Source organism: Sander lucioperca, chromosome 1, assembly GCF_008315115.2.
Source record: "Sander lucioperca isolate FBNREF2018 chromosome 1, SLUC_FBN_1.2, whole genome shotgun sequence".
Classification (NCBI taxonomy): Eukaryota; Metazoa; Chordata; class Actinopteri; order Perciformes; family Percidae; genus Sander; species Sander lucioperca.
This window is the reverse complement of record NC_050173.1, coordinates 42112672-42137447: the sequence shown is the minus strand read 5'-3', so window position 1 is coordinate 42137447 and position 24776 is coordinate 42112672. Positions and strand designations below refer to the sequence as shown.

The window sequence follows — 24776 nt, the reverse complement described above, 5'->3', positions numbered from 1 at the left end:
ACTCTAAATATTTGTAGTTTTCGGGTTTTACTGGTTTAAGCTATTCTACCTTTTCTGGCTGTTTTACTGTTATTTAGTCTATGTTTATGTCGTCTTATCCACCAAATCTTTCAATTTCATGCACTCTACCTGCCTTTCATCTATTCTATTGTTTAGCTCTACATATTCAGTTGATTGTCTGCTCTACGTTTTCCAACTCCATGTGATCATCCTATTCTACTTATGTACTATCTTTCATCTCCATCTATTATATCCATTTGTTCTTACTTTACTTACTCCAGCTCTTCTTGAGTTATCTTCTTTTTCTGCATATTCCATCTAGTTTAATTCTTCCTATTCGGCCATTTTAGTTCTCTGTGTACTTGTTGTTCTGTCTCCCTTCTAATTATCCATTTTTACAGTCCTTGTTCAAATATACCTCAGCACCCTCTTCTCTTTTTCTATTATGCTGCTTAAAGAAGTAGAACACATAATGCTAGACCTGCCCACTCTGCAGTCAGTGCAGGGCCTCTCTCTCTCTCTCTCTCTCCCTCCCTCCCTCCCCCTCCCTCTCCCTCCCTATCTGTGATGCTGCTGTGCACTGTACAAGTTAATGGGTTGAGCTGCAGAGCTGGCCTGCTAGCTCATTTAGCTGACTACACACAAGGACTCTCAGCCACATTTGCAGCAATAGCAAACAGCCCACAAACTCCCAGCAGCTAAAGGCTTTAGCCAGTACCTGCTACCACGATATGCTACTACACTATGGATCTGCCCTGCAGACTCAAGACTGAGGACTAGGATTTCCTAGCAGTTGTCTCTGCAGCACATCACATCTTGAGAGGTGAAGGAACTGCACCGAGAAAAATTTGCTGATTTGAGGATTAAGGTGTTGTTTAGCAGATTGGATATTGCATGGGTGGGTGGAATATTGCTGGATTCACAAGATGATTGTTAAGCAGCGCAGGGGTGAACAAGATCTGATTGTGCATGTGTGTATTGTGATGTCTAGTTTAGAGAATCTGTATCGCAATGTACCACTACAGGTCTGCAGATTGTGACGTGCATGCATGCACTCCTGTGTATGTGTTTACATTGTAGGTGCATTTTTTGGGGTTATTCATGCCCTTGTGTATGCATCACATACGTAAATGTGCATGCACATGAAACAAAGAGGTGATTGTGGTTTTTCGATGGAACCTCTTTGACAGGTCTTTCCACATTTGCCAGATCAGACAGCTGCTGAAACTGAAGAGGCAAAGCAAGTGTGGCGTTACTTCACTGTCAGGCCTGTTGTTTATATTTCTGTCAGTCAAAACTTCCCTGACGTGTTTTCTTTGAACTACTGTAGCCTGGTGCTTGTTTCCAAGTTTTGGTTTTTGTACAGTTTGTTGTAGGTTTAGAGTTGCATGTCTAAATCATGCAGTGCACAGTTGGGGCATGTTTTACCATTAAGTTTGTGCAGTTGGGATCAATATGGATCTGTTTAAAGCATACTAGTAAGCAACTGAAACATTTGGTACTGACCCACTTCCAGAGGGAGCTGGCACGGATGTTATCATTATACTGGTGACACAGAAGCAATAAGCTCTGCTGCTCAGGGTGCTAAAGTGTGCAGATAATAAATAACCACAAAAGGTGAAAACTGCAAATCTATCACCAGTAGTTTAGATCTACATTTGAAAAGAGTTGTGGTTTGATCCCCGGTGATCTGTGGTCCCCACCTTTTAAAGTGTCCTTGAGCAAAACATTAAATCCCTCCCTGCTGTAGATTTGCATCTTACTAAGGCTGATTCTCAACTTTGGGCTAATAAGATGAATTTCCCCTCAGGAATCAGCGCAATATTACACAGAAAAGACTTTGTTCTTCTTCTAAACAGCAGGTCGGTTCCTTCACTCTTCCTCCAAGTGTGTTTGAACGGCGGCAGAGGGTGTTTACACTGACAGTATGACTGAAATAACCACATTAAGCCATGCTGAGCTTTCTTATCAAAGCAATCCCTGTGGAGTGCTGGTTGACATGGAGTGCCGGTTGACATGGACACAGTAAATATAGCTGGGAACACTTGGCCAACAGTGCTCAAGGTGCAGCTCTGTGTGATCTCCCTGTGGCTATAGCCAATATGTAGATTCTGCATTTTAGGCATTTAGCTGACTCCAAAGGGATCATCACTTCCTGAGTAATACTTTAGCATTACTTCAGGACTTTAGGTTATATGCATAAGTCAGAGGTACGGCCTCATTCAGCTTCTGATTTTACAAGGTTACTGTGTTGGAAGGAGGTACAATTGACCTGGTAATTTATGCACTCAAGGCTAAACTAGCTAACGGGAAAATCACTGACCACTGAAGGGATGCTTTGTTTAAGCAGGAGATGTGCGTGTGACTGGTTTCAGTGTCAGAACAATGGCTCAGTCTTGTCATGTTTGTGCAGGACGCATTAGCTAACATGTACCTTCTTTGGAGGAGGCTTTGTAATGACCATAAAACCAGCTTGTATTGCTTTGTAGAGAGAAAAGTGAAAGAAACAGAGTGGAGAATGGTTTCAAGTGTTTGCTTGGTTCACTTTTTACTTTCCTTCAATACAACCATGAGCTGACAAACTATAATGTATAGCCATTTTACCTATTAGGAAGACGTGAAAAGTTTTATATGTTGGCCTGCATTGCTACATGTACATATTGTACATCCACTTAATTGAATTCCACAACTTTCCTCTGAAAAGCCTCAAATTACACTACCCTAATGTAATGCAAGTTTACTTATTCTGTGGCAGTTATTGATTTGGAATAGCCAACTCAGACTTCAAACAAATTGGCTCAGTGTACCTTGAATGAAATGTTTAGTCTTGACAGTCTAATGGACATTATGTCTGGATCCAGGGTATCATTATGAAGACTTTTGACTGCAGTGAGGAACTTGAATTTAAGAATGTACTCAGGATCACTGGATGACCTGCATTGCTGTTGTTGTAGCAACAAGCCTAAAATGTTCTCTCTCTGTTAGCGTTTCATGAATAAGATGACATCTGAAGCCTTTATTAGGGGGTGGCTTATGTAATATAGCATGTGTTATATTTTTATTAATTATTAGTTTTAATGAATCTGGGCAAGAAGGTGTACTAAGAGTGAATATAGTGACTAGCAAATAAAACCTTGCTTTATCTCTTGTCTTGGTCTTTTCTTGTCTTGTTTTCACTTGGCACTGAGATGGACTATTGTATTGTATTTTTTTTTTTTTACAAACAGTGTCATCTCATGATATCTGACTGTATTTTTCTTTCCTTTTTAGGTTCTAATCACCATCTACTGGTTGGGTCGTGCTGCCAACGGCTGTACCTCCTACAACGGTCCCACGCTGGACCTGAAAGAGTTTGAGGGCCTGCTGTCACAGATGCGAAAGGTTTGCTAAGTCTTTTTTAGTAAGGTCTAGGCCTAAAAATATAATGTAAATCAAAAGTACAGGGACAATTTAGGCAGTAGTATAGCTAGCAGTATAAGGGGTAGAGAGAGGCTGTCCTTTTCATACTCAAGCAGAAAATCACTGATTTGATCACTGCAGTAACCAAATGTCCTGAAAAAAACACACAAATTATACTGGACCACTTATTTGGGTGTGCACTGAAAGAGTGTGTGTTTGTTAAATGTACACAGACTTCTCAGAAATCCTCTCAGGCAGCGTATTTCACCCCCACCCAAAGATGACCTCTGTTAAATTGGGCTCCTGTGTCAATCATCTCGATCTGGTTCCACCTCTTTACTGACCCAAAGGTACAAAGAAAAATTAGCATTAGCAAGCCCTTAAGACACACATACAGACACACTATGACAACCGCTCATAGCCATGATGTCACCCCAATGCGATTTATTTAACAAGGTGACGTCCCTTCTCTGTTCTATAAAACTGAGAAATATCTGCCAACTCAGCAAATTCCCAGATGCTCACACATTGCTGCTGACCAAAACAAAGCCACGTTTCTATGAAACAAAGAAAGGGACTAATAATAAAATGAGATTTGAAAATCAAGGAAAACACATCAGGTGCACACATTCAAGAATTAAATTGGCACTCTAGTTCACTTCTAATACTTGTGGAATTTGAAACTGGACCTTTTTCAAAGAATTATGATTGAAATTCAAGAAGCAGGTGAATGTGTGTCCCAGCTACACTTTTCTCTGCTCAGTTATTGTAAGTAAGTGCATCGGTTAAAGGTCAGTTCACCCAAATTAGGAAAGAAAACCACCTCACCACTAGTGGTATCATGAACATTTTTTCAGGCTTTTTTTTGCCCAGGTTTTGAGATCCCTCTCTTAGAGGTGGGTTATTATTATTATTGTATTAATAGTATTATTAGCATTATGCATGTATAGATCCTGAGCATCTGTGTGTATTTCAGGCCTGTGTGTTACTGACAACAGAATGAAAAACAATTGTAATCTGTAAAAAAATGTATGTTAAATTAAGTGGTAAAAAAAAAAATTAATTCTGGCAATGGTGAAATAAAAACTGAAACTGGTCACTGAATTTTAAGGCAAATGTTTACGCCCATCCACCTATCTGACCAACGCACCCTAACTGTACAATGTCATTGCTTCATCAAAGAAAGTTGAATCTATGTTAGACAAAGAGATACGTGAGACAGAAATTCTGTGGCAGTACAGCTGACTTGAAGACATAATAAAGAGTCTGTCAGAGATTTGAAAGTTGCATAACAGACCAGTCCAGGGGTCAGGAACAGGAAGTCGTTTGGTGGACAGGAAAGGCCTTTCACCACCTTCCATTAGCTGCATAGACATGTTTCAACTGTAGACTGACAAAGTGAGGGGTCACTGAGGTAAAGAGAGAGTGATAGAGAGGGATTTGAGTAAAAGAAAAGATGAGAAAATACAGTGCGAGGAAGAAGGAGAGAAAGCAAAAGGCCTATACACAGTTGATCTAGGTATTACAGTGAGATGTTTGTACAGGACAGGCTACAAACAAATTCTTCAGATGTTTTTTGACCAGGTGAAAATTAAATTCTCTTCAAACAACACAAGTTTACTGGATGTACTTAGCATGCAATGTTATGTATCCTTCCTTTGTAATCACAAATGTTATACTAATTTGTGCATGTGATATAACCTGGGCATGTGTTCCTAAATTTTCAGGAGGCAGAGGAAGCAGAGAGCCCTAAACGCAGCATCCGGGACAGTGGCTACATCGACTGCTGGGACTCTGAGCGCAGCGACTCTCTCTCCCCGCCACGCCACGGCCGCGAGGACTCGTTCGACAGTCTGGACTCCTTCGGCTCACGCTCACGACAGACCCCATCGCCGGACGTCCTGGTCGCCCGCGGCAGCAGTGATGGTAGGAGAATAGTCTACTCTTTATGCTCTTTACAGTCATATTCACATAGAACACTAGTTTGAACTGATTATGAAAGCGTGATCTTGTGGTTTGAATGACCTGCCTTCAATTTAAAGGTTGCAGGTTAAATCTTTTCAATAGCCTTTGTGTCATTTAAGCCGCACCACATACAGTGTGTCTTATGGAAGGGAAGTAATTCAGTACTGGCTGCTTTGTTTGGGTCAATCGTGGTGTTCAGATATAGTATATAGATAAATGAGGCGCATTGTCCTTGTAGTGCTACTGTAATAAAGCATGTTGTTCGCCTCCCTGTGTTTTCACAGAACAACGCCCAGTGCCCGTCAAAGGCTATTATAATAAAGTGAATAATATCAGTGATGCCTATTTTAAAGCCACGCTATTGTTTAATTTTTATTACAGCTATATGTCTTTTGAAACGGAAGACATTTAGTACAGGAGCTGCTGTTTTTGTTCTGTTCAAATTTGGCATATGGACACTGTGTAAATATAAGGTAAATTAAGTAGTTAGTGCTTCTGGTGCTGCTGTAGTAAAGCCTATATATGTTTGTTTAAAGTTGTCTGCAGTTCGGTTTTACTTTTTTTTAATATAAGGAACCCAGTCTTTTATAATTTTATTAATCAAAAAAAAAAAGGCTACATGCTGTCTTTATGTTCCTTTACTGTATAAAAAATTGCTCATGTATATCCTCTGCTGGTCTCAAAGTTCTCGGATCACCCATATTTGATGTCAGCTGGCTACATTAACAAGTGCTATCACATCTGTTTTAGTTTCAAACACATTTCAGTTTTGTAATGTTAACACAGGCTGCTCCAACATGACAGTTGTGTCAGGCGACATAAAACAGAAGCCGTTTATTTTTCCTCATGGAACATCTTAAAAATTCTGATTTAGCTGATAAAATAAAAGTGGCAAGAAGGCTCCACACAAAGGTCTGATTTGATCTGAAAAGAAAATGCCGTCCAGTGTAGTAAGTTGCTGTTGACACACCAGATATGTGTCCTTTTGAGAGGAATAAAATCTAGAGGCTTTAGGCTGTAGTTTGAACCCTGAGACACTGAACCCCTGCCATTGGTAGCTCTGTTAAGAAAATCAGATTCATGTTTCAAATTGAAATGTAAATGTAGGTCGTTTAGATTAGATATACTGATATTAAAACTATCCACAACACGTCCTCTTTGCTTTCTTTAATACAACAGACTCAAAAACTGTCAATGCATTGAAAAGTCAACATTTCTAAAAGGTTTTATAAAGTTCGTACTGCGTGTACGTAATCATGATATATTGCTTTGTTTTTATTGTATAATAAAGTTTTTGTTTAGATAACCATATCTAAGCATATGTAATTGAATGTGTCCAAATTGGTAGCCTAACAATTTAACATAAGTGTTTCAATGACAAGCATGAACTGCAAACACCTGCCAATTTGTTTTATGCTTCGTGCTGAGGTTTGGCTGCATTTAAGTACTTAAAAACGCCAAGCCGACCATATGCTTTTATTGAAAGCTGTTCATTGCTACACTTTATTTGAATTTTAATTTAATTTTTTTTTTAATGACAGCCTATAAAAGGTTACAGATGTCGTCACAAAACGTAATGTACGTTTCATCTCTGAACTGCATGTGGGAAAACAGAGCGAGGCCAAGCATCCTGTCTGACTGTGTTTTTGTTTTGAGGGAAGTACAAAGGAAGCTGCCGTCTCCAAAGCCTAAGCTGCTGTCACCAACGGTCAATTTAAAGGCCTTGCTAGATGTTGTTTGCTCCAATCCACCCAAACATCCAAAACAAGGACCATTAAACAGTCACATTTTGAATGGCATTCAGGAGAATTCCATCGCAGCAGTGAGAGACAAAGTTTTCTTCTCAATAGACCAGAATGCAAAGCTACCTCTTGCTTTAACACAATCAATCTGTCCACCAATATGTGTAGCCCACAGCTGATTAGTCACATTGTCAAGCTGCTCATATGATCATACGCCCACCTCTGATGTAAAGTAACATGCTCCATCAATCTGGAAAAATTAACAAAATTGTTACTTAATTAAAGAAAATGAAGAGACACGCTGGAGAAGTGGACTAAAAACTTAAAAAAAAAAAAAACATTTTCACAGAGACTCCTGAAATGCTTTGAACACCACAGATTGATGATACTGTATATCACAACATAATCTGAAGTTGGAATTTCCTTTAGGCTTTTTTAATTTATTGCTGTCAGAAGCTCTTTGTAGTTCAGCCATGCAAAGGGGGATATAGGGGTTAGTAAGTCAACACCAAGATCACTATATCTGGAAGCCCTTGCTATTATTAGGGGGTGCCATACTATCAGTGTTCAGATCAGACCCAGGATGCACAAACTAGAGATGTGAGAACAGGATAACAATGCAGTTATTACCCAATGACAGAGACCGTTGAGTACCCCCAGAACAAGAGCAAGAGCATCCATTGCCCTTTCACTATTCAGCTCCCAAACTGACTTGACCCTGGCGGCAGTAATTAGGGGACAGAGAGAAGAGTTTAATTCAATCTCTGAAAGAGATGCAATAATGCAGATGCTCTTTCGTTAGGGCCAAGTTTCCTATATGGATACAGTGTTGATACATGAGAAAATGTGTGCTTCTGTGGCTCTTTACTCCTATAGTAAAGCCTGTCCTTCTCTCTTTCTGTTTGCAGGACAACACCCATTGCTAGCCAGATGCTGTTTCAAATAATAGACTGAGTGATGTCATTGAGATGGTTTTTAGGGTTTATGTTTTTTATCAGAAATTGCCTTGAAGTCCAGCATACAGATTTTCTAAAATACCACTTGTTCAGTCTGTATAATATTTTTATTTTACGTCACATGGCTTCATGCCCAGCTGCTCATTTCTGACCACTCACTTATATCTGTTCTTAGACATGATTAAAATCAAACTTCAATGTGAGTTGAAAGCAGAGTTGAAAATGCACATACACAAAATAATAATTAAGTAATATTACCTAATATTTAAGTTGTTTCTTAAAATTTAAAGTAATTTGAACAAGTTGTCTGTTGGCCTTGTTTTAGTTGCATTGTCTTGTCTTCTATGCCTTTACTACAAATTATGATGAGGTTTCTGACAAAGGTTGGGTTGATTGGATAGCATTTATTAAATCTGGTCTCGACTCTGTATAGAATTTGAATCCTTTCGAATCCCATATTGTCTCTAATTAGTTTGAGCCTTCACCATTTGCAAGTATTTAAGTTATCAGTAACTGAAACTCAAAAGATCAAAATTTTTCCTGCTGCTCAGAAGGCAGAAATACTACAGTTTTTAGGCATAGTCAAATTAATGTTCACAACCTGTAGCTACAACCAGAAGATGGCATGAGATGATGCCTACTTACTTTTACACTTTATTTTCCACAAGCTACTTGCTCCAGATACTGGAGGTCATGATTGAGCACTATTAAATCGATAAACTTTAAATGTATATGATATTCATGAAAGCTTAACTGGGAGATTCTGCTGAAATTGACATTATGTGATCAGCTAGATAATTTCTTTAAAGAGAAGTAAGTGCTCTGTCTTGTTGAAGTCCTGTTCACCAAACAGCAGCTAAATGCTTCATTTTAGACTTCAGGTTGGTTGGTTGGTTAGCTACAGCTGCAATAATCTGCCACTGGCATTTTTCGTCATTTTAAGGGGTTAGGCTAAGTCTAAAAGTGAGATATGTGCTTCCTACATGTTTTTATTGTTCTTTATTGATAATAAGAGTGAGGAGAGATAAATGTTTCAGATCTTAAAAAATCTGGGTGAACTGGAAAAGGATCCTAAATGGAACCGGTTATCAGAACCTAACCCTACTGTTGACTCAATCTGGACACTTTCCATGTGGTCAAAATCAGTAAAACTCCTTGCAGACCTTTGCTGTTCATACTGCCTAGAAAGAGCTTTGTCATATAGTGGAAAATTTGGAAAAAGCATGAATACTATCCCAGAAAGTGTCATCATGTATTTCACTCTAATACTATTAGAAATGTTGTGGGTATCACTATCACTCTTCATTTGTAATTATTTTCCCGCTTTCCAGTTATTGTAACGCATGTTGAACTGGAATCCATGGCTTTTACATGTCCTGTAGTAATACTGCATGTTGATGATTATTGATGTAAATATGTTTCTGTGAAGCACTGGTACAGTATGGCACTGACCCATGATAAATGTTCCCTCAAGCTTCAGTGTTACCATATGTGCAGAGAGATCAGATCACCACGTAAAGACATATGTTGTTCCTTAAGGATGGATAAACTTGGATGGTGGAGTCACTCATGTTTCCAATTGATGGGCTCAAGAGTCATTATTGAACCACTCATCGTTGGAAGTGCAGATACCTCAAGGCCTCTTTTGGACCTTGATCTGTCAATCTTTTAGACCACATAAAAATGAAGAAGTCTATTGATCGAAAGAGGTTTTCACAAGTGCAGAATGCGAAAAAAAAAAAATAATTCCACAGAGTTGCAACTGCATCCACATGTAACGGTTTAGAACTAAGGGAAGATTTAGATCTGGTTAAAATTGTGGGTTTATACTTGGAAAATATATACATTGCTCATAGATGAGTATGCATGCGTCCAAAAGGAGGGAAATCCCAGTAGCACATGTGCTGAACATCTTGGGAGAGGAATTTTTGAGAGACCTTGGGTAAAGCAAGCCTGCAGGTATCCATTACTTGCATTTTCCAAATTTAGCATTAGCAAAAATAGCTTAAAGCGTAACTCTCGGCAAAATGCAACCTTGGGTCTTTTTGTGAATATACCCAAGTCAAACTCTCGTTTAAAAGCATAATTAGGACGGAAACGGCACTTTTAAGATTGACCGTATTCTCGTTTTCTGTCAAATGGCCTTTGAATGGGAGAGCTAGGGACACTACTATGATACCATCAAAATCGCTATTTTTAAAACGCTAAGAAGGCTCGACACAACATGAAACTTTGCTTCAAGTATCACCAGCGGCTCTACACATGAACTGGAGCATTGAGAACATTGTTTGTGTACACAGAGTACAGAGAGAAAGGTCGCCGTCCATCTAGCCAGTCAAAAATAGTCGACCAGTGAAGGATATTAGAAGCACTTTTCCATTGAGTGCTGAGCGTTACTGCGCAGCCTCTAACTGAGAGAGACGACGTAAATGTGACGTGAGCAACCTGTCCGAAAGTTGTAAGTCTTCTGGTAGCTGTGCCAAGAGAAATCTCAATCATTCCGAATATTGTAGAGACGGAGAGCGTAGGTATATGTAAGGAGATAACATAGGCACAGGCTAATCATTGCTAACTAAAATGCTAGTTAAAGCAGCCATATTATGCTCATTTTCAGGTTCATAATTGTATTTTAAGGTTGTACCAGAATAGGTTTACATGGTTTAATTTTCAAAAAACACCATATTTGTGTTGTACTGCAGTGCTCTCTCTCACTGCTGCAGCTCCTCTTTTCAGCTGGTCTCTGTTTTAGCTACAGAGTGAGACCTCTTTTCTTCTTCTTCTTCTGTACTATCTTTGATTGCACTGCACATGCCCAGTAGCTCAGATGTAGATCATGTCAGCTAGCTAGCTCCATAGACAGTAAAAGAAAGGCTGTTTCTACAACTTCGGTCAGTTACAAGGCAGGATTAGCTGGGAGACTTCTAAATGAGGGTGCACATGTAAGTAGTTCTTTTGTAGATTATGGTGAACTTGTGTGTGTTGTAGCAGTGCTTTGCTATTGAGAACGAGGTAGCATGCTAGCGTTAGCATGCTAGCGTTAGCCATAGCGTTAGCCATAGCGTTAGCATGCTAACGCTACGAGCTAATGGTTGCGGTTAGCCTGTGCCGATTTTGAACAGCTCACCCAGAGACTGAAGGCAGGACACATTCAGAAACCGTATCTCACTCTAAACAGCATGGGTGGATTTTTTTCAAAGTTTGTATGTGTGTGGAAGCACCAGAGACACAACATAACACCCCAAATCCCAGAAAAAGTGATTTTTTCATAATATGGGCACTTTAACATTAGTAATTAAACTTAAACGGCTAATGTAAGTCGAAACTGCCTGCGAGCTTCTCCTGTACTGTATGGTAATTCCTCTACTATGCGACAGTAAGTCGCGTGGTTATGACACAATCGTTAGCCTATTTTTACAAAAACGTCTGCTACGGACCCATAACGTAAAATACAAGGTAATGGAGCCTTTTATACATTGTCGTGTTTCTTTAGAAATAAACGATGGACAAATAGAGTCTTTAAACGCTTCAGATGTAAAGTTATTCGCTGTCAAAGTGGCGCCAAAATGAATGGCAGTCAATGGAATGCTAACGGGAGGTGATGGCTTGGTAGCATCAAAATGGCGCCATAGGAGGTACGTGTTCCGAGGAGAAGCTTACCCCCTTGGAATGAACGGACTGCATAGGAGGAAATGTCATTCTTATATGAGGCTCCTTTTTCAACTACAAGGTCAATATTGTGTTTCACTAACAACAAAACAACAAATTATCTGTGCATTTATATGGAACTAAGCTTTAGGAGCTTTCCATCTGAACTCTCCTCCCTGTTACGTTGCATTCGGAGATCGACTAGTTTTGACTGGCTAGATGGACGGCGACCGGAAAAACCAACAGCTACAGTGAGTTGTTAAAACCTTTCTTTTTAGTAAACTCTGTGTACACAAACAATGTTCTCAATGCTCCAGTTCATGTGTAGAGCCCCTGGTGATACTTGGTGCAAAGTTTCATGTTGTGTCGAGCCTTCTTAGCGTTTTAAAAATAGTGATTTTGATGGTATCATAGTAGTGCCCCTAGCTCTCCCATTCAAAGGCCATTTGACCGAAAACGAGAATACGGTCAATCTTAAAAGTGGCGTTTCTGTCCTAATTATGCTTTTAAACCAAAGTTTGACAAGGGTATATTCACAAAAAGACCCTTGGTTGCATTTTGGCGAGAGTTACGCTTTAATGAAGATGGATTAACTGGTATTCTAATGATACATCAATGGGATTTATCCTCATTTCTCTTTCCGGTATGGACTCTGAGGATCACACTTGCAGAGGAATTTAAGACGCCAAGCAGGGAAAAGTCCTTGAGCGATGCACTTCTGCAGCTCCAGGTGTTGCTACTGACATTAAAGAGCTAACAATGTGTTTCAAATGGGATAAAGACAGACAGGCATCCTAAGTGAATTCTTCCGAACTGTAGGCTAGAATTTAGTCAGCAGGAGCTGCACAATACAAATTTTGTTATGATTTATGTTACTTTCATAGGGGTTGATTTATGTCAGCCACTGGAATGCACTGCAATATGTAATAACACTGGAACAGCACTTTAGTGTTTTGTAAAGCTATATGTATACTAATTGTAATGGCTTGATGGGAAATTGAAGTGATATTTTTATTCAGAGAATAGAAAAACGCAATGAGAATCCTCAATCAACTATTTCTCTGCACAATTTTTTTTTAATTTATTCTCTCTCTCCCTTCCATTCCCCCTCTCTTTTTAACACATATTATTCAGAAGGTTAATAGAAGATATCAGAGACACTGTTACATATATATGCTTCATCAGAAGTGCAGCAAAGCTACTAGATGGCTGTGTGTTCACAGTATAGGATAAAAAACATTTAATTGTGAAAAATGGAGTAGAGAATTTCAAAGTATTTTGCTGGTTAATACGTTTCTGTTTTGTTACAATTTGAATCTCTTATGAATTGCTTACAACACAAAATTTCAACGCCACGTCTTTGAATTATGTTGTTTTCCTGTAATCATAGCAAAACACGTTAAAATTGAATCTCCCTCTAATTGAAATGAGTTTATCCTTCACTACACCTCTAAGACTTGAAAACAAGCTGTATGTGCTTTGACACATCTCCTGAACAGTAATCATGATCGTAATTGTTTTTAAACCAAACGTATTGAATGGTATTTGTGCAATTCAGCCTGTTCTAAAATGCAAACCTGAACTTGCCAACAAATTAGCTGCCGAGTGATCTCTCTGTGACACCATTAATACACTTCATTCCCCCCCATCTCCTCCTCTCAACAGGCCGCGGCAGTGACTCAGAGTCCGACGGTCCCCCCCACAGAAAGATACCTGATATCCGCAAGGATGACATGTCGGCACGGCGGACGTCCATCAGCGAACCACGAACAGCCATGCCTTTCAACCAGTACCTGCCCAACAAGAGCAACCAGAGTGGCTATTTGCCCACTCCACTCCGCAAGAAGAAGAACGATAAAGAAGAGGGAGCACGCAAGAGTTGGAGTACTGCCACTTCCCCTGTAGGGGGAGACAGACCACTCAGGTGAGTCTAATTGTAGCAATTAGAAGGAAAGAAACACACAATATACAGAGGAAATGCTAGCATGTCATTTATTAAGATAGTTTAGATATTTAAATACAAGTGAAATGGATAAAGTAATTGTATTTCTACATGTTTTAATCTGAGAAATGGGATTTAAATCAGAGAAAATTATATCTACAGTATATATACACATTATTGTTATTAACCAGAGTAAAGCTTCACTAATCGAACAAAATGGTGTTCTGTGTAACTGAATGAAAGTCTGTGAATGGTTAGAAAATTAAAGCTGCAACATTTAACCACTTTACATGATAAAACATTTCTGCTGTAAGGCAACATTTGACATGTAAGCTTTGAATATTCAAGGTTTGAAGGTGAATATGATGTGTGTTCACAGAACAGAGGAGCGTATTACTTGACTTTGGTGCAAACCATGGCACACACAATATTTTACATTTAATATACTGATGGTGCAGCTTAGTTTAAGTTGTATGATGTATGTATGAGATGATAGATTTAAAGATAGGCTGGACCAATATAGTGCTGGCTGAGCCATTCGAGTTTCAGGATGCTGCTGGTGATTCGTAATAAACTGATGATTTGGGGACAGGTTGTACAACCTTGTTTTAGTTTGAAATGGATTTGCTGCAGATAAAACCTTTCAAAATGAAAGGTTGTCATGAATTTTCTGGCAGAGAATTCCACAAATTTCTGCTTGTAGCTGAACACGTTTAACCAGAAATTGTACTGCAGTAATATGATGATCTAGTCACCGTTTTGCATGTTCTGTGAGTTTACTTTAGCATGATAAATTCTAGACAATTGGAAGAATTAAATATGGATGGAAGTAGACCATGAAGTTATTTTTAGAAAAAGTATGACATTTTCGCAGAATTGAGAAAACAGATCTACAAAATGTAGATGTTGGAAAGTAAATGTTTATTATTAATTATGTAGTACCCACCAACCTCTTTTTTTGATTAATTCTGTGTTGTTTAATAATTCTGCAAGAGAAGTGGTTACTTGTGTCAAATTGCAGATTCATGTCTCAGCTGTTGATTATTGCTCTCTGTCCAGTACTGTACATATGGGAGTGACTGATGGAGCCAGATGTTCGTTTTCATTGACTCTGACTGACTCTGATTAAAGCAAAGTGTGAAATACGCTGAATAGAGAAGACGCAGTATAGTCTGGCGGTCTTATTGGCATTTATTGGTTTGGCAATGTGAGCACCGGGGTCACAATTTTTATTCGGTTAAACATTTCATTGTCAGCGGCTCTCACTGCAGAAGTTTCAAATTTCTGCTGGGTTAGTGGATTCCATAATGTGCTTTGATCCGTTTTAGTATCCGTACAGTATGTGCAGTGTTAGTGGTTTATGTGTGTCATGTCAGGATTTGAATGGAAGTAGTTTTTGAAGGATAATGTTTTGCGGCTTGGACGTAGCATTATTTAGCTGTAGCAGGAGGTTGAAGATATTTAATCAAAAACGAAATATCTGCAATTGTGTTATTCTTACCTCAGTGTGTTTATATTTTCAAAAAGAGGGTGCATATTCTGTAGGCCTGTGTGTGTGTGTGTGTGTGTGTGTGTGTGTGTGTGTGTGTGTGTGTGTGTGTCACCCATAGTGTGTTGTCAATCTGTCATTCCCAATGTTGTTAAATTCATTCATCACCATTACATCAAACACATGTATTCAGTCATTTTGCATCACTGTTTTTTTTTCTCCATCTCTTATCATCTCCATCCATCATGGTGTTTACCCTCTTACCTCCGTCTACCTCTTGTGTGTGAACCTAATTTCCCCCCCCCCCCCCCCAATTCATGTTGTGGTCATGCTCATGTCATTACATCATCCTTTTTGGTGTGAATGGGTGATGTAATAGTCCAAATGAGCCCCCTAGCTTAGCCAACCCACCTGGAGAGTCCCCCAGCTCGTCCCCTACCCCGCCCCTCGAACCCCAGATACAGATTCAGAAGAAGAACCAGACTAAAAAGGACGATGACGAAGTGAAGCAGACTGCCTCTACACTTTGCATTGAGATCCATGCAGCAGGCTTGAGGAGGAGCAGTGAGCCTCTGCCATGTAGAGTCCCCCAACCCTGTGCAGAGCCCCCCATGGTGAACGTAACTCACCTGATCATCACCTCTGAGCAAAGGTCTTCACCTTGATTTATGTTTTTCTGAAAAGTCCAAATAAGCAGCCGATTTCTCTTTTTATCGACACAATTCTGATTCATAGTTTGTCTAAATCAACCAGATCTAAAAGCTAAAGATCGTCTTATAGAGTCTTAAATAATTTGTTGATATTTTTGTAATGATAAATCATGATATTGTTTTTGATTATTTTTAAAGGGGTCCTTAAAGTGGAACTCCACCAATTTTACACATCAAAGTCTGTTCATAGGTCTCAGGGAGTACAACAAAAAAAGTTGTATAAAGCCTTTTGTGTCTCCACAGCGAGTTGTGTGAAGGCTGAGCAATTGCCTAAGGGATGTCATCCACAAGTTTGAAAATGCAAAAATATCTGAGGGTGTGCATTTACAAAGAATTGAGGTTACCAGACCTCTGTAGCTCGCTCCTCATCTCTGCTTTAGGGTTGATGTTCGAGGCTACATTAGCCGATACTAGCATGACACAGCAGAATCACTGACCCTATTGTCGCCGTCCGGAAGAAGAATGCATGGAATAAGAATTTTGATTTGATTTATTTAATTGTATCAACAATACCTTACACATGAAAAGACATCACATACAATCGAGGATAAAAACACAATAAAGTCCAGGACTTAATTCCATTGTTGTCCTCAAAATAATAATGAGAAGAAAATATGATGAAGAAATCTGTGAAGAATTCTTTTAATGACTTGACTTGACCATGACTTGAGTCAGCAGCAGAAACTTTGTTTTGTTAAAGGGTTAGTTCACTCAGATCAGAACATAACTCGCCACTAAGGGTCATCTATCCATACAGATCATTTCAGCTTCATGTTCAAATTTGTCCACTTTAACTCCTGCCTGCATCACCACACAGTGTAGGTGAATGGTATTTTTATTTGTGCCACTCAAAACACTGAAAAATTACAAAAATCTTCGCAGCATCCACATACTTTGCCGTAAACTGTTTTCATCAGGACTGTAACTATGGTGGAAAATAGTTACAATTTTCACAGCTGGTGTTTCCATCCAGCTCTTTTTCTTTTTGGCACTGCCATTACCAGATCATCGTTTCCAGTGTCGTTCTTATCCAGAGCAACATAACAGTGAGTCAGCAAAAGGTCCAATATAGAATACACTGTTGTAATACAGGGTCTTTACCCAGCAGGCCAGCCAGGGGTCACTAATTCTACACAAGGTGAGGATTACAGTATGAGCTTTCAATGCTGTTCACAGTGCAAAAGTCCATTATGATGCCTTATTACAATTACAATAACAGTTTCTCTCTTGAAAAATGTCTGTTTAGGTCTCTGTTGTTATTTCACAATCCATCCCTATCCTGTGTTATTTCCTGGTCCAGCAGACATTTCATTCACAGTCCTGTTGGAGAGTTATTACAGTCGCACCCCCAGTTTCCAGCTTTTTCTGGCACAGATGTTATGGCATTGATTGGATTGTCAGCGTTTCAAGGGAGTGAAAAGAATGCTCAAAGGAAATCTGACTTGTGTATAGCTGTGTTCCAAGGAAAAGGGGGATTTCTAGGATGTTTTTAAAAGGCTTTGATATCAGCTTCTGCAGTTGGTAACAGCTTGCCTTTTTCAAGAAGAAAACTGAGGCTGGAATTTTTGTGTTTTAGTGTTGCCAGGAGTTCATTCTTTTAAAAACAGTTGTATAACATCAACATATCAGTGTTTGTAGTCCCCTATCAAAGTTGTGTTGACACATCTTTTTTAAGATCACTTGACCTTTCCCGTCAAATTCTAGGAACAAAACAGCACACACCTTAAAAATACAAACCTATACATACCACCAGCAGGTACACACAACAACTGTAGGGTGTTCACACACACAAATGCACTCACAGGGAAAATGAACACGCGACCCACCCTCAGGATGTAAGGAAATTAGGCTTTCTTCATTCCTTGACCCTGAGCAGGCTGGGAGTGAAGCCTGGCCTTTTCACAGCCTTTCTCTCCCTGCAATGCATCCTGGGAATTTATTGTCCAATAATAAGCCTCTCAGAAAGAAGCTGTTCATCATAGGATGACAGACAACAGAGTGTTCAGCAAAACTTGCTTTGGCTTTGTGACTCCAGTTTGTTTTAACATCCAGTCTGCTCGAAAGGGATTTGTGACCTTGCTATGCTATTTTCTTAGATTTATGTCTTCAAATAAATCCTCCCAGAGGAATGCTGTCTGATATAGGATTATAACCAGGCCGCAGTACGTTTTAGTTTGCTTTGCTTTCTGCAGTACTCCAGCTCGCTCGTGCTCAGAGGAACTCTTCCACCATTCCACGACTCTAGCAGCAAACGCTGCAGCAACCCCCACGGTTGCAGCAAGCCCTGTCATCACCGCCGGGAAGCATCCACCTGTGATGGAGCAGGAGGAGGCGGCTGTGACGAAGGGAGCCACTGGTGTCCCGTTAGTCGCAGAACAAGATGAGAAGCTGGCTCGCCAAATGCTGATCTCTCCCAAACACATCACCACTCAGAGTCCCCCCCACTTCCTTCCTGTGCCCACTACCATGGCAACTGCTACAACAGCAACAACTGATACAGGCCGACGGAAGGGAAGGGCGCTGAGTGAAAGTGATGACCCACAAGGAGGCAACTCTTGGTTGGCCAGCAGTCTTCCAACAACGTGAGCCCCGTCCAGCAACTACACTACATTTTATGAATTTTCACCGCGTTAACTTAACCTGCTACACCTACGTGAACTAAAACTACATATTTCAACTTTAAAATCAAGGGATGTACTGTTCCAATTATCCCTTTGAATACTCAATCTCAGCATGAGACCTCGACCTCAGCCCGCAATGGTCCTATCTGGATGACTTAACTACCTAAAAATTGCATGTTTTTAAAAAACGGTTGTTATTGTACAGATAATGCATGGAAATGCTGAAAAATCTGTATTTTTTTCTCATTTCCTGCTTTATTTTTGTTAAGAAATTTGGAGAAAAAGAAACGTTTGAGAATGTGGTCTTTGATTAACTACGCATGGCCTTAGTTAGCAACCTTTGATCTCTTCAGAAGACCCAAATAACCACAATGGACACTGAATTGAATTTGATCCCATTTAAACCAGTATTGTTTGGCAATTCTCAAATGCATAAATTGGTCCAACCATTATCAATAAATCAAACATGGGCCATTCCATGTATGTAAAGTACTGGTTTTAATGCAATCCCCACTCTATCATATGATACATCTTCCTACAAAGAACATGGCAAGTAGACATTTTACTACAACAAACCCATATAGGAAATAGCCATCTTAGAAAACTATCTGGTCCTGATTTAGTGAGGCTTCTTATAATTTAGTCTCTTGTTCTCTTGTGGGGAGAAACCACAGGCCACACTTTCTCTCACACCCCTCCAACATCACAGAGGCAGCTTCATAAAAAAAGCCTGTGTGAAGACCTTTGTGGTTGAGGCCAAACCTACAAGTGGTGGTCGCAGACAGAAAGAGAGCCACATCCTTGATGTCGCTCTTGTGCTGTCTAATAAAAGATGCATGTGCTTTTTTTTAATAGTTAAGTACCAGCTGCATTCTAAGATCATTGCCATATGCATCTGTTGTATGCTAGCAGTGTTTTGGTTTTCAGAGATGCAGTAAACTTGCTGTGTTATGGATAAGACTGCCCCCTTGTGCTTGGTTTGAGGGTCATCATTAAACCTAGAAACTGACAGACATCTGTGCATAGATACAAAACCAGCAGGCACACTTGTTTAAAACATTGTGAACCATTCTGTATTAAATCTGTCATAATGAACTCATTGTCAGGTGTGATCACAACACAGTATGTTGCGCACTAGCTATCGAATATTCCATCGCTGTGTTTTGATATTCACACAAGTGAATGACGTGTACTTGTATTCATTTGTGATTGTGCTCTCTCTCCATGCTCTCTGCCTTTTGTAGATTCAGCCGCACACATAGTGTGTCAGATGATCCACAGTAAGTTGTCCATTAACCACTCAGAGGCTCAGCTGTCTGGCCCAGCACTGCTCTGCACTACAAAAACAAAGCCTGCTCAATAAGTCATTTAATCATTCATTGAGTGTTCAAATTGGATTTTTTCTTATGCAAGTGGGAAAATCTGCCAAAGGTTGAGGTCATTTAAAGAACTTTCATCAAGCCATTGACAACAACTTAAGTTTGTTATTTTTGTTTGATTGAAAATCCATTGACCAAATATATTAAGCCAGTTTTTGATATCTGTATGTTTGACCATCTTGTAATGGTAGAAACATTACAAGAATGCAGTGTTTGCCACAGAAGTACTCAGTACTCTTGACAGGGTAGGATCCTCTGAAATGGCCCTCATGTCTCTACTGAATGTCAGATTTCTATTTTCGTTGAGATTGAGTAAATGGGAGTAAATACGGTCAGCCAGGGCTGATGTATCACATTTGTTACATGTGATTTAGGAAAGAATATTTACAAAAGGGTTTTTTTGCATGGAAAACACAAAGCAGATTTTTCCTACTTGTATTACCTAAATTAAAATGATAAAATAATAAGTTAAATGACCTTTCAAGGTGAACATTTTTGACAGTCTTCTTTAACAGTGTCAAACAATGTCCCTAGACCTTACACTTGATCTGAAATATGAAATAATGTTTTCATTAAGTCTAATCAACATGCTTTTTTGGCTGGCAACAATCCATTCCTCTCCTCCTCTCTTTATTCAAAGTACCTGCAGTAGTAGCTGTGGAAAGGATGTACTAAACTGCGCTGTGTCAACATAATCTTAGTGCTTCTGCCAGCTGCATGTTTCATGTAACACAACAATTTTAACCACCCTCCCAACATCCCATCTGTTACAAAATCATGAGACTCTCCTTTTGCGAATGTAAAAAGTGCAGCTTTTTATGAAACGGGAGAGATGATTCATAACAAGGAGATGACTTAAATGCTTTTTTTAGTTTAAAAAGTTTTGATTTTGTGGATCAGTTATTCAGCATTGCACCCATCCCACTCACCAAAACGTTTAAAATACAAGAACATGTCAGTCATCTATTAGATTTAAATCACTCTTCTGCTTCAAGTGTCTTTTGTTCACCCAATACATTTTGTATGTTGGCAATGCATCACTTTTCTGAGTCTTAAAACAAAAATAATTATTACGATCATGACTTTAATGAGCAGGGGAATTATTTAAGCGAGGATATATTGATTTTACCCATTCTAAGTCTGTCATGAGCCGCATGCTCCTAACAATAAGGCTGCACTTTAGTGTCTTGTCTGTAATCTAAAAATGGATGCCTTTACATTACTGATTGAACTAATGTAAAGACCAGTGTAAACTCTCTGTACCAAGTCTTTGACTGTATGAAGTCCATACTGGTTGTTGCATCAAATACACTCACATCAGAATGTTAATTACAACCACAGGTACCTGTACCTGAAGCTGATGTTTTCAAAGGTCTCATTAAATGGCATCTTAACATCCCTAATGTAATGTATTTCCTGTTCAAACAAATGTTGAAAAAAAAAACTTCTTAAAAGAATTGTGAATGTTGTATTGGTTTTTAAAAATCCTTAGTTATGCCTACAGGGTGAGCATGAGGTTACCTTTGAAGATGGACAGTTTTTCATTCATGCGGTCTTTAAAAGACATCTTTTTTTTGGTATCTGTACTGAGCCATTTGTTACAGGTAATTGTCTTTTCCTAGTAACGGTGGATTGGAACAAAACCCTTTTTGTGGATGTTTTCTTTGATACTATATCTCTATATATTTTCGGTGGAATATCAAATGTTTAGCCATTGCTGAGTCTTAGAAAAGGTAAATGTTTTTACTGTGTTCGACATGACTGTATGAAACGGATAAAGATGGCAACGTACTATACAGTACAATGCACTGAGGGAGATGTATGTTATCACTACCAGACTAACTACAAAAATAAACTATGTCCATTTCTGGAAATTATATGTCAACATCTTTTTCATTATCCATATTCTCTGTCTGTCTCTCTCTCCCTCCTCTCCTTAGGAGTGTAAGTATGATCGATATGCGTGGTGAGGAGGAGGCCATCTCGCAGCCCCACAGTCAGGTCCGTCATGAACTGATGCACAACCAGTATAACAGAATGAAAGAAGAGGACGATCACTGGCAGGATGTGAGTGTCTCCGATTCATCTGACTTTATGGAACTGTTCTTATTTCTCTTATTTTATGTGCATTTATTTATCGATTTATTTTGGGTTGAGATGATTTTTTTCTAATACCTTTTTTTTGTTGGATTGATATTATTTTGTAACTCCCATTAGAATTTCATCATCTGCACAGTTTGTATTTCTTGTCTTCATTGTGTCAGGAGTTTTATCAGTTATATGCAGTGATTTTAATGCCTGCAGCAGCAATTTTTTGCTGTGCCCCAGTTAAAAACTTAAATCGGTTTTCTAAGGCCACAGCAGTGCTTCAGGTCTCAGAACGCTGCTGAGCCAAGCCCTCTTGCCTTGTTTCACTTGGAACTGAAACACTTCTGATGTGTGTCAGGACCTGGCCCGATGGAAAAATCGGAGGAGGAGTATTTCCCAGGACCTAATCAAGAAGGAGGAGGAGAGGAAGATGATGGAGCAGTTGCTGTCAGGAAACACCTGTACCTCCATGAGGAGGAGAAGCATCAAGACTTACAGAGAGATAGTGCAGGACAAGTAGGTCAAATACAAACAAAGAAGTTGTTTAATTTGTATTCAGCTAAAACAACAAAGTGTATGTACAAAACAATACTAGCATTAAGGAAAACTAGGTATTTTTCATGGAAGAGAATTTAATCTTCATTCTAATTCCTGCTAGTGGGCACAAAGTTGACAGCGACTCCTCCTGGAGTTCATTTAAGTAGGTCTGGTACTGAGAAAAAATTAAAGAGGAAGAGCAGGTCAGCTCAATTGATAGTGAAGTCGATATGATGGGTAATACTATAGTGTTTATCTCCGATCAAATCTACTTCAAATATGATTTGTGTTTATAGGTTGAATCTGTCATATCAACTGCTAAAGAGTAGCAACGTTTACCTTTATTTAATGTAAATCCAACTGGGTCATATCAGTTGATTCACATTTCATACAGCGGTCTGCTTTTATCCCCTCTCTTTACCTCTTTTCCTCTTCAACAGGGAGCGTCGTGAGGATGAACTGCGGGACGCGTACAGGAAAGCCAGAACCCCAGAGGAGGCATCATTCATCCTCCAGCGTTATGCCCAGCGTTTCTCCATCAGTGATGCAGTCCTGGAACGCCTACAGTTGCCAAAGATCCTGGACCGCAGCATATCTGCTGATCCCTCCTTTTCCGGCTCACCCTTCCCTCTCTCCCTGTCCGCCTCCCCAACGACCCCAGACCCCTTTGACGTGGACCCCAACGGACCCATGAAGTATCTGCGCCAGCTGTCTGCTCCGGCTCCGAAGTTCACGTCTACACTGGAAGCGCAAATCGAGGAGTTTCCCAAAGACTCCTCACACCAGCGGCCTCAGATTCGATCTCGCTCTTCTGAGCCGCCATCCACCAGAAACCTGTCGCCCAAACCGGTGCCTTTGCTGACGCCCAAGCCTTTCTTCCAGTCCGGACCCACAACGGCTGAACCATGGCCCAGCAAGGTAAAACTGACTCCGAAGCACTTGTCATTATGTGGCTATGTGGATTGTTTCCTTTCCAAGTGTCTGGTATTCACAGTAAAATATCCCCACTACGCCTCACAGTGTTAACTCTATTTAGGTTCCTTACTCTTGATGAAATGATTGAGATTTAACCACAACAGTCCTGCAGTGGGCATGGTTCAAGTCTTACCACTGTACCACTGTACATGTGGTTACTACCCAGTTTTGCCTGTCCTCCTTACAGGCTGGTGGGTAAATTCCCCTCCAGCTCTCTTGGCAGTTTCATCAGAATGTCACAGAACCGCCATGGTGATGAGCCGGCTGGTTTCTAGGAAAACACAAGACTTCCTCTCCAAGAAGAAGCATGTCATGTTTCAATTTAGCTCAAAGTACTCTCAACAGGATTAATTTCCTTTTCTTCTGGAAAAAATTCCAAATGGGAATATTCAAAATGAGATCTTGTGTTTTGGTGTGGAGGGGTGGGGCAGATTATTACCAGACCAAATGAAGCACAGCGCTTTTCTGGAATGTCTTGTCAGAGGTCTGAGCGGAGCCTGGCTTTGAATGGAGCCCTCTGTTCCCTATTGACTTAAGAAGTTGACAAGTAGGGCCCTCTCAATGTGAAGTGGGCTCCCATCGGACAAAGAGGGCCCACACAGGCTGCTAGGAAAGGGATGAGAAGGTGGAGACGGAGGGGGGGCAGACTGAGAGTCTGCATTCACCCAACTCCACTACTGTGTCTTAAGTTACCACTCACTAGGAGCTCCTCACACATACTTAGTGCCTCTTTGTCATAGAGGCCAGCATGGTGTTGTGAGCTAGATGAATAGCTTATAACGAACAGAGATGAGACGCTGGTATTGACCACTGGGCACTGGGTTTTTAGGCATAGGGTTTATTTTAATTTCTTTATTTGTCTTCAATTCATTTGGTTAACTATTTAAAATATGTTGTGCTATAACAGCTTGATTGTAGCAGAAATTCAGGCAATGTTTCCTGCAGAAATTTCATACTGTATCTATGAACCCATTTTCATCCACCCAAGTCAAGATAAGACTTCAAGTTTAAACAGAGTTTAACAAATGATATTACAAATCATATACAGATCCAAGTTTACTCATATGTGTAATAAATAAATAATCCCAAATCCCTTGGAGTTAAACAGAATAAACAGAATAGTGACAATATCCATTTAAAGAGAATATTTCATCATCGCACTCTGTCTGGTTATATTGTAAATAATCAGGACAAAACATATTAAAAGTGAGCCAATACAATACTGGGTACAAGGTTGCTGTATTAAAAATAAAGCCTACATAAAATGTAGTGTGAATGAATGTACTGTCAGGACATTTCTTCGGTTACCTTTATTGTTTTTAAAGCAT

The 24776-nt window shown here is 39.7% G+C and overlaps 1 protein-coding gene across 16 annotated transcripts in view; it reads left to right on the top strand.

The window, feature by feature from the left end:
• Positions 1-24776, top strand: part of LOC116062453 (LIM and calponin homology domains-containing protein 1) — a 104927-nt gene that overhangs the window by 64918 nt on the left and 15233 nt on the right. For 9 of the 16 annotated variants that reach the window (XR_004898130.1, XM_036004505.1, XM_036004504.1 and 6 more), the window contains 9 exons: positions 3271-3381; positions 5127-5325; positions 13373-13631; positions 15518-15790; positions 18041-18430; positions 19714-19749; positions 21789-21915; positions 22295-22452; positions 22914-23391. Coding sequence is in view for 15 of the 16 variants with exons in the window: in XM_036004505.1 (XP_035860398.1) it covers positions 3271-3381; positions 5127-5325; positions 13373-13631; positions 15518-15790; positions 18041-18430; positions 19714-19749; positions 21789-21915; positions 22295-22452; positions 22914-23391 (2031 nt within the window). In the remaining variant the exon portion in view is untranslated. Of the gene's footprint in view, positions 1-604; positions 824-3270; positions 3382-5126; positions 5326-13372; positions 13632-15517; positions 15791-18040; positions 18431-19713; positions 19750-21788; positions 21916-22294; positions 22453-22913; positions 23392-24776 lie in introns of those variants that run through there. The other 7 variants (XM_036004533.1, XM_036004531.1, XM_036004528.1 and 4 more) reach the window with 6 other exon arrangements.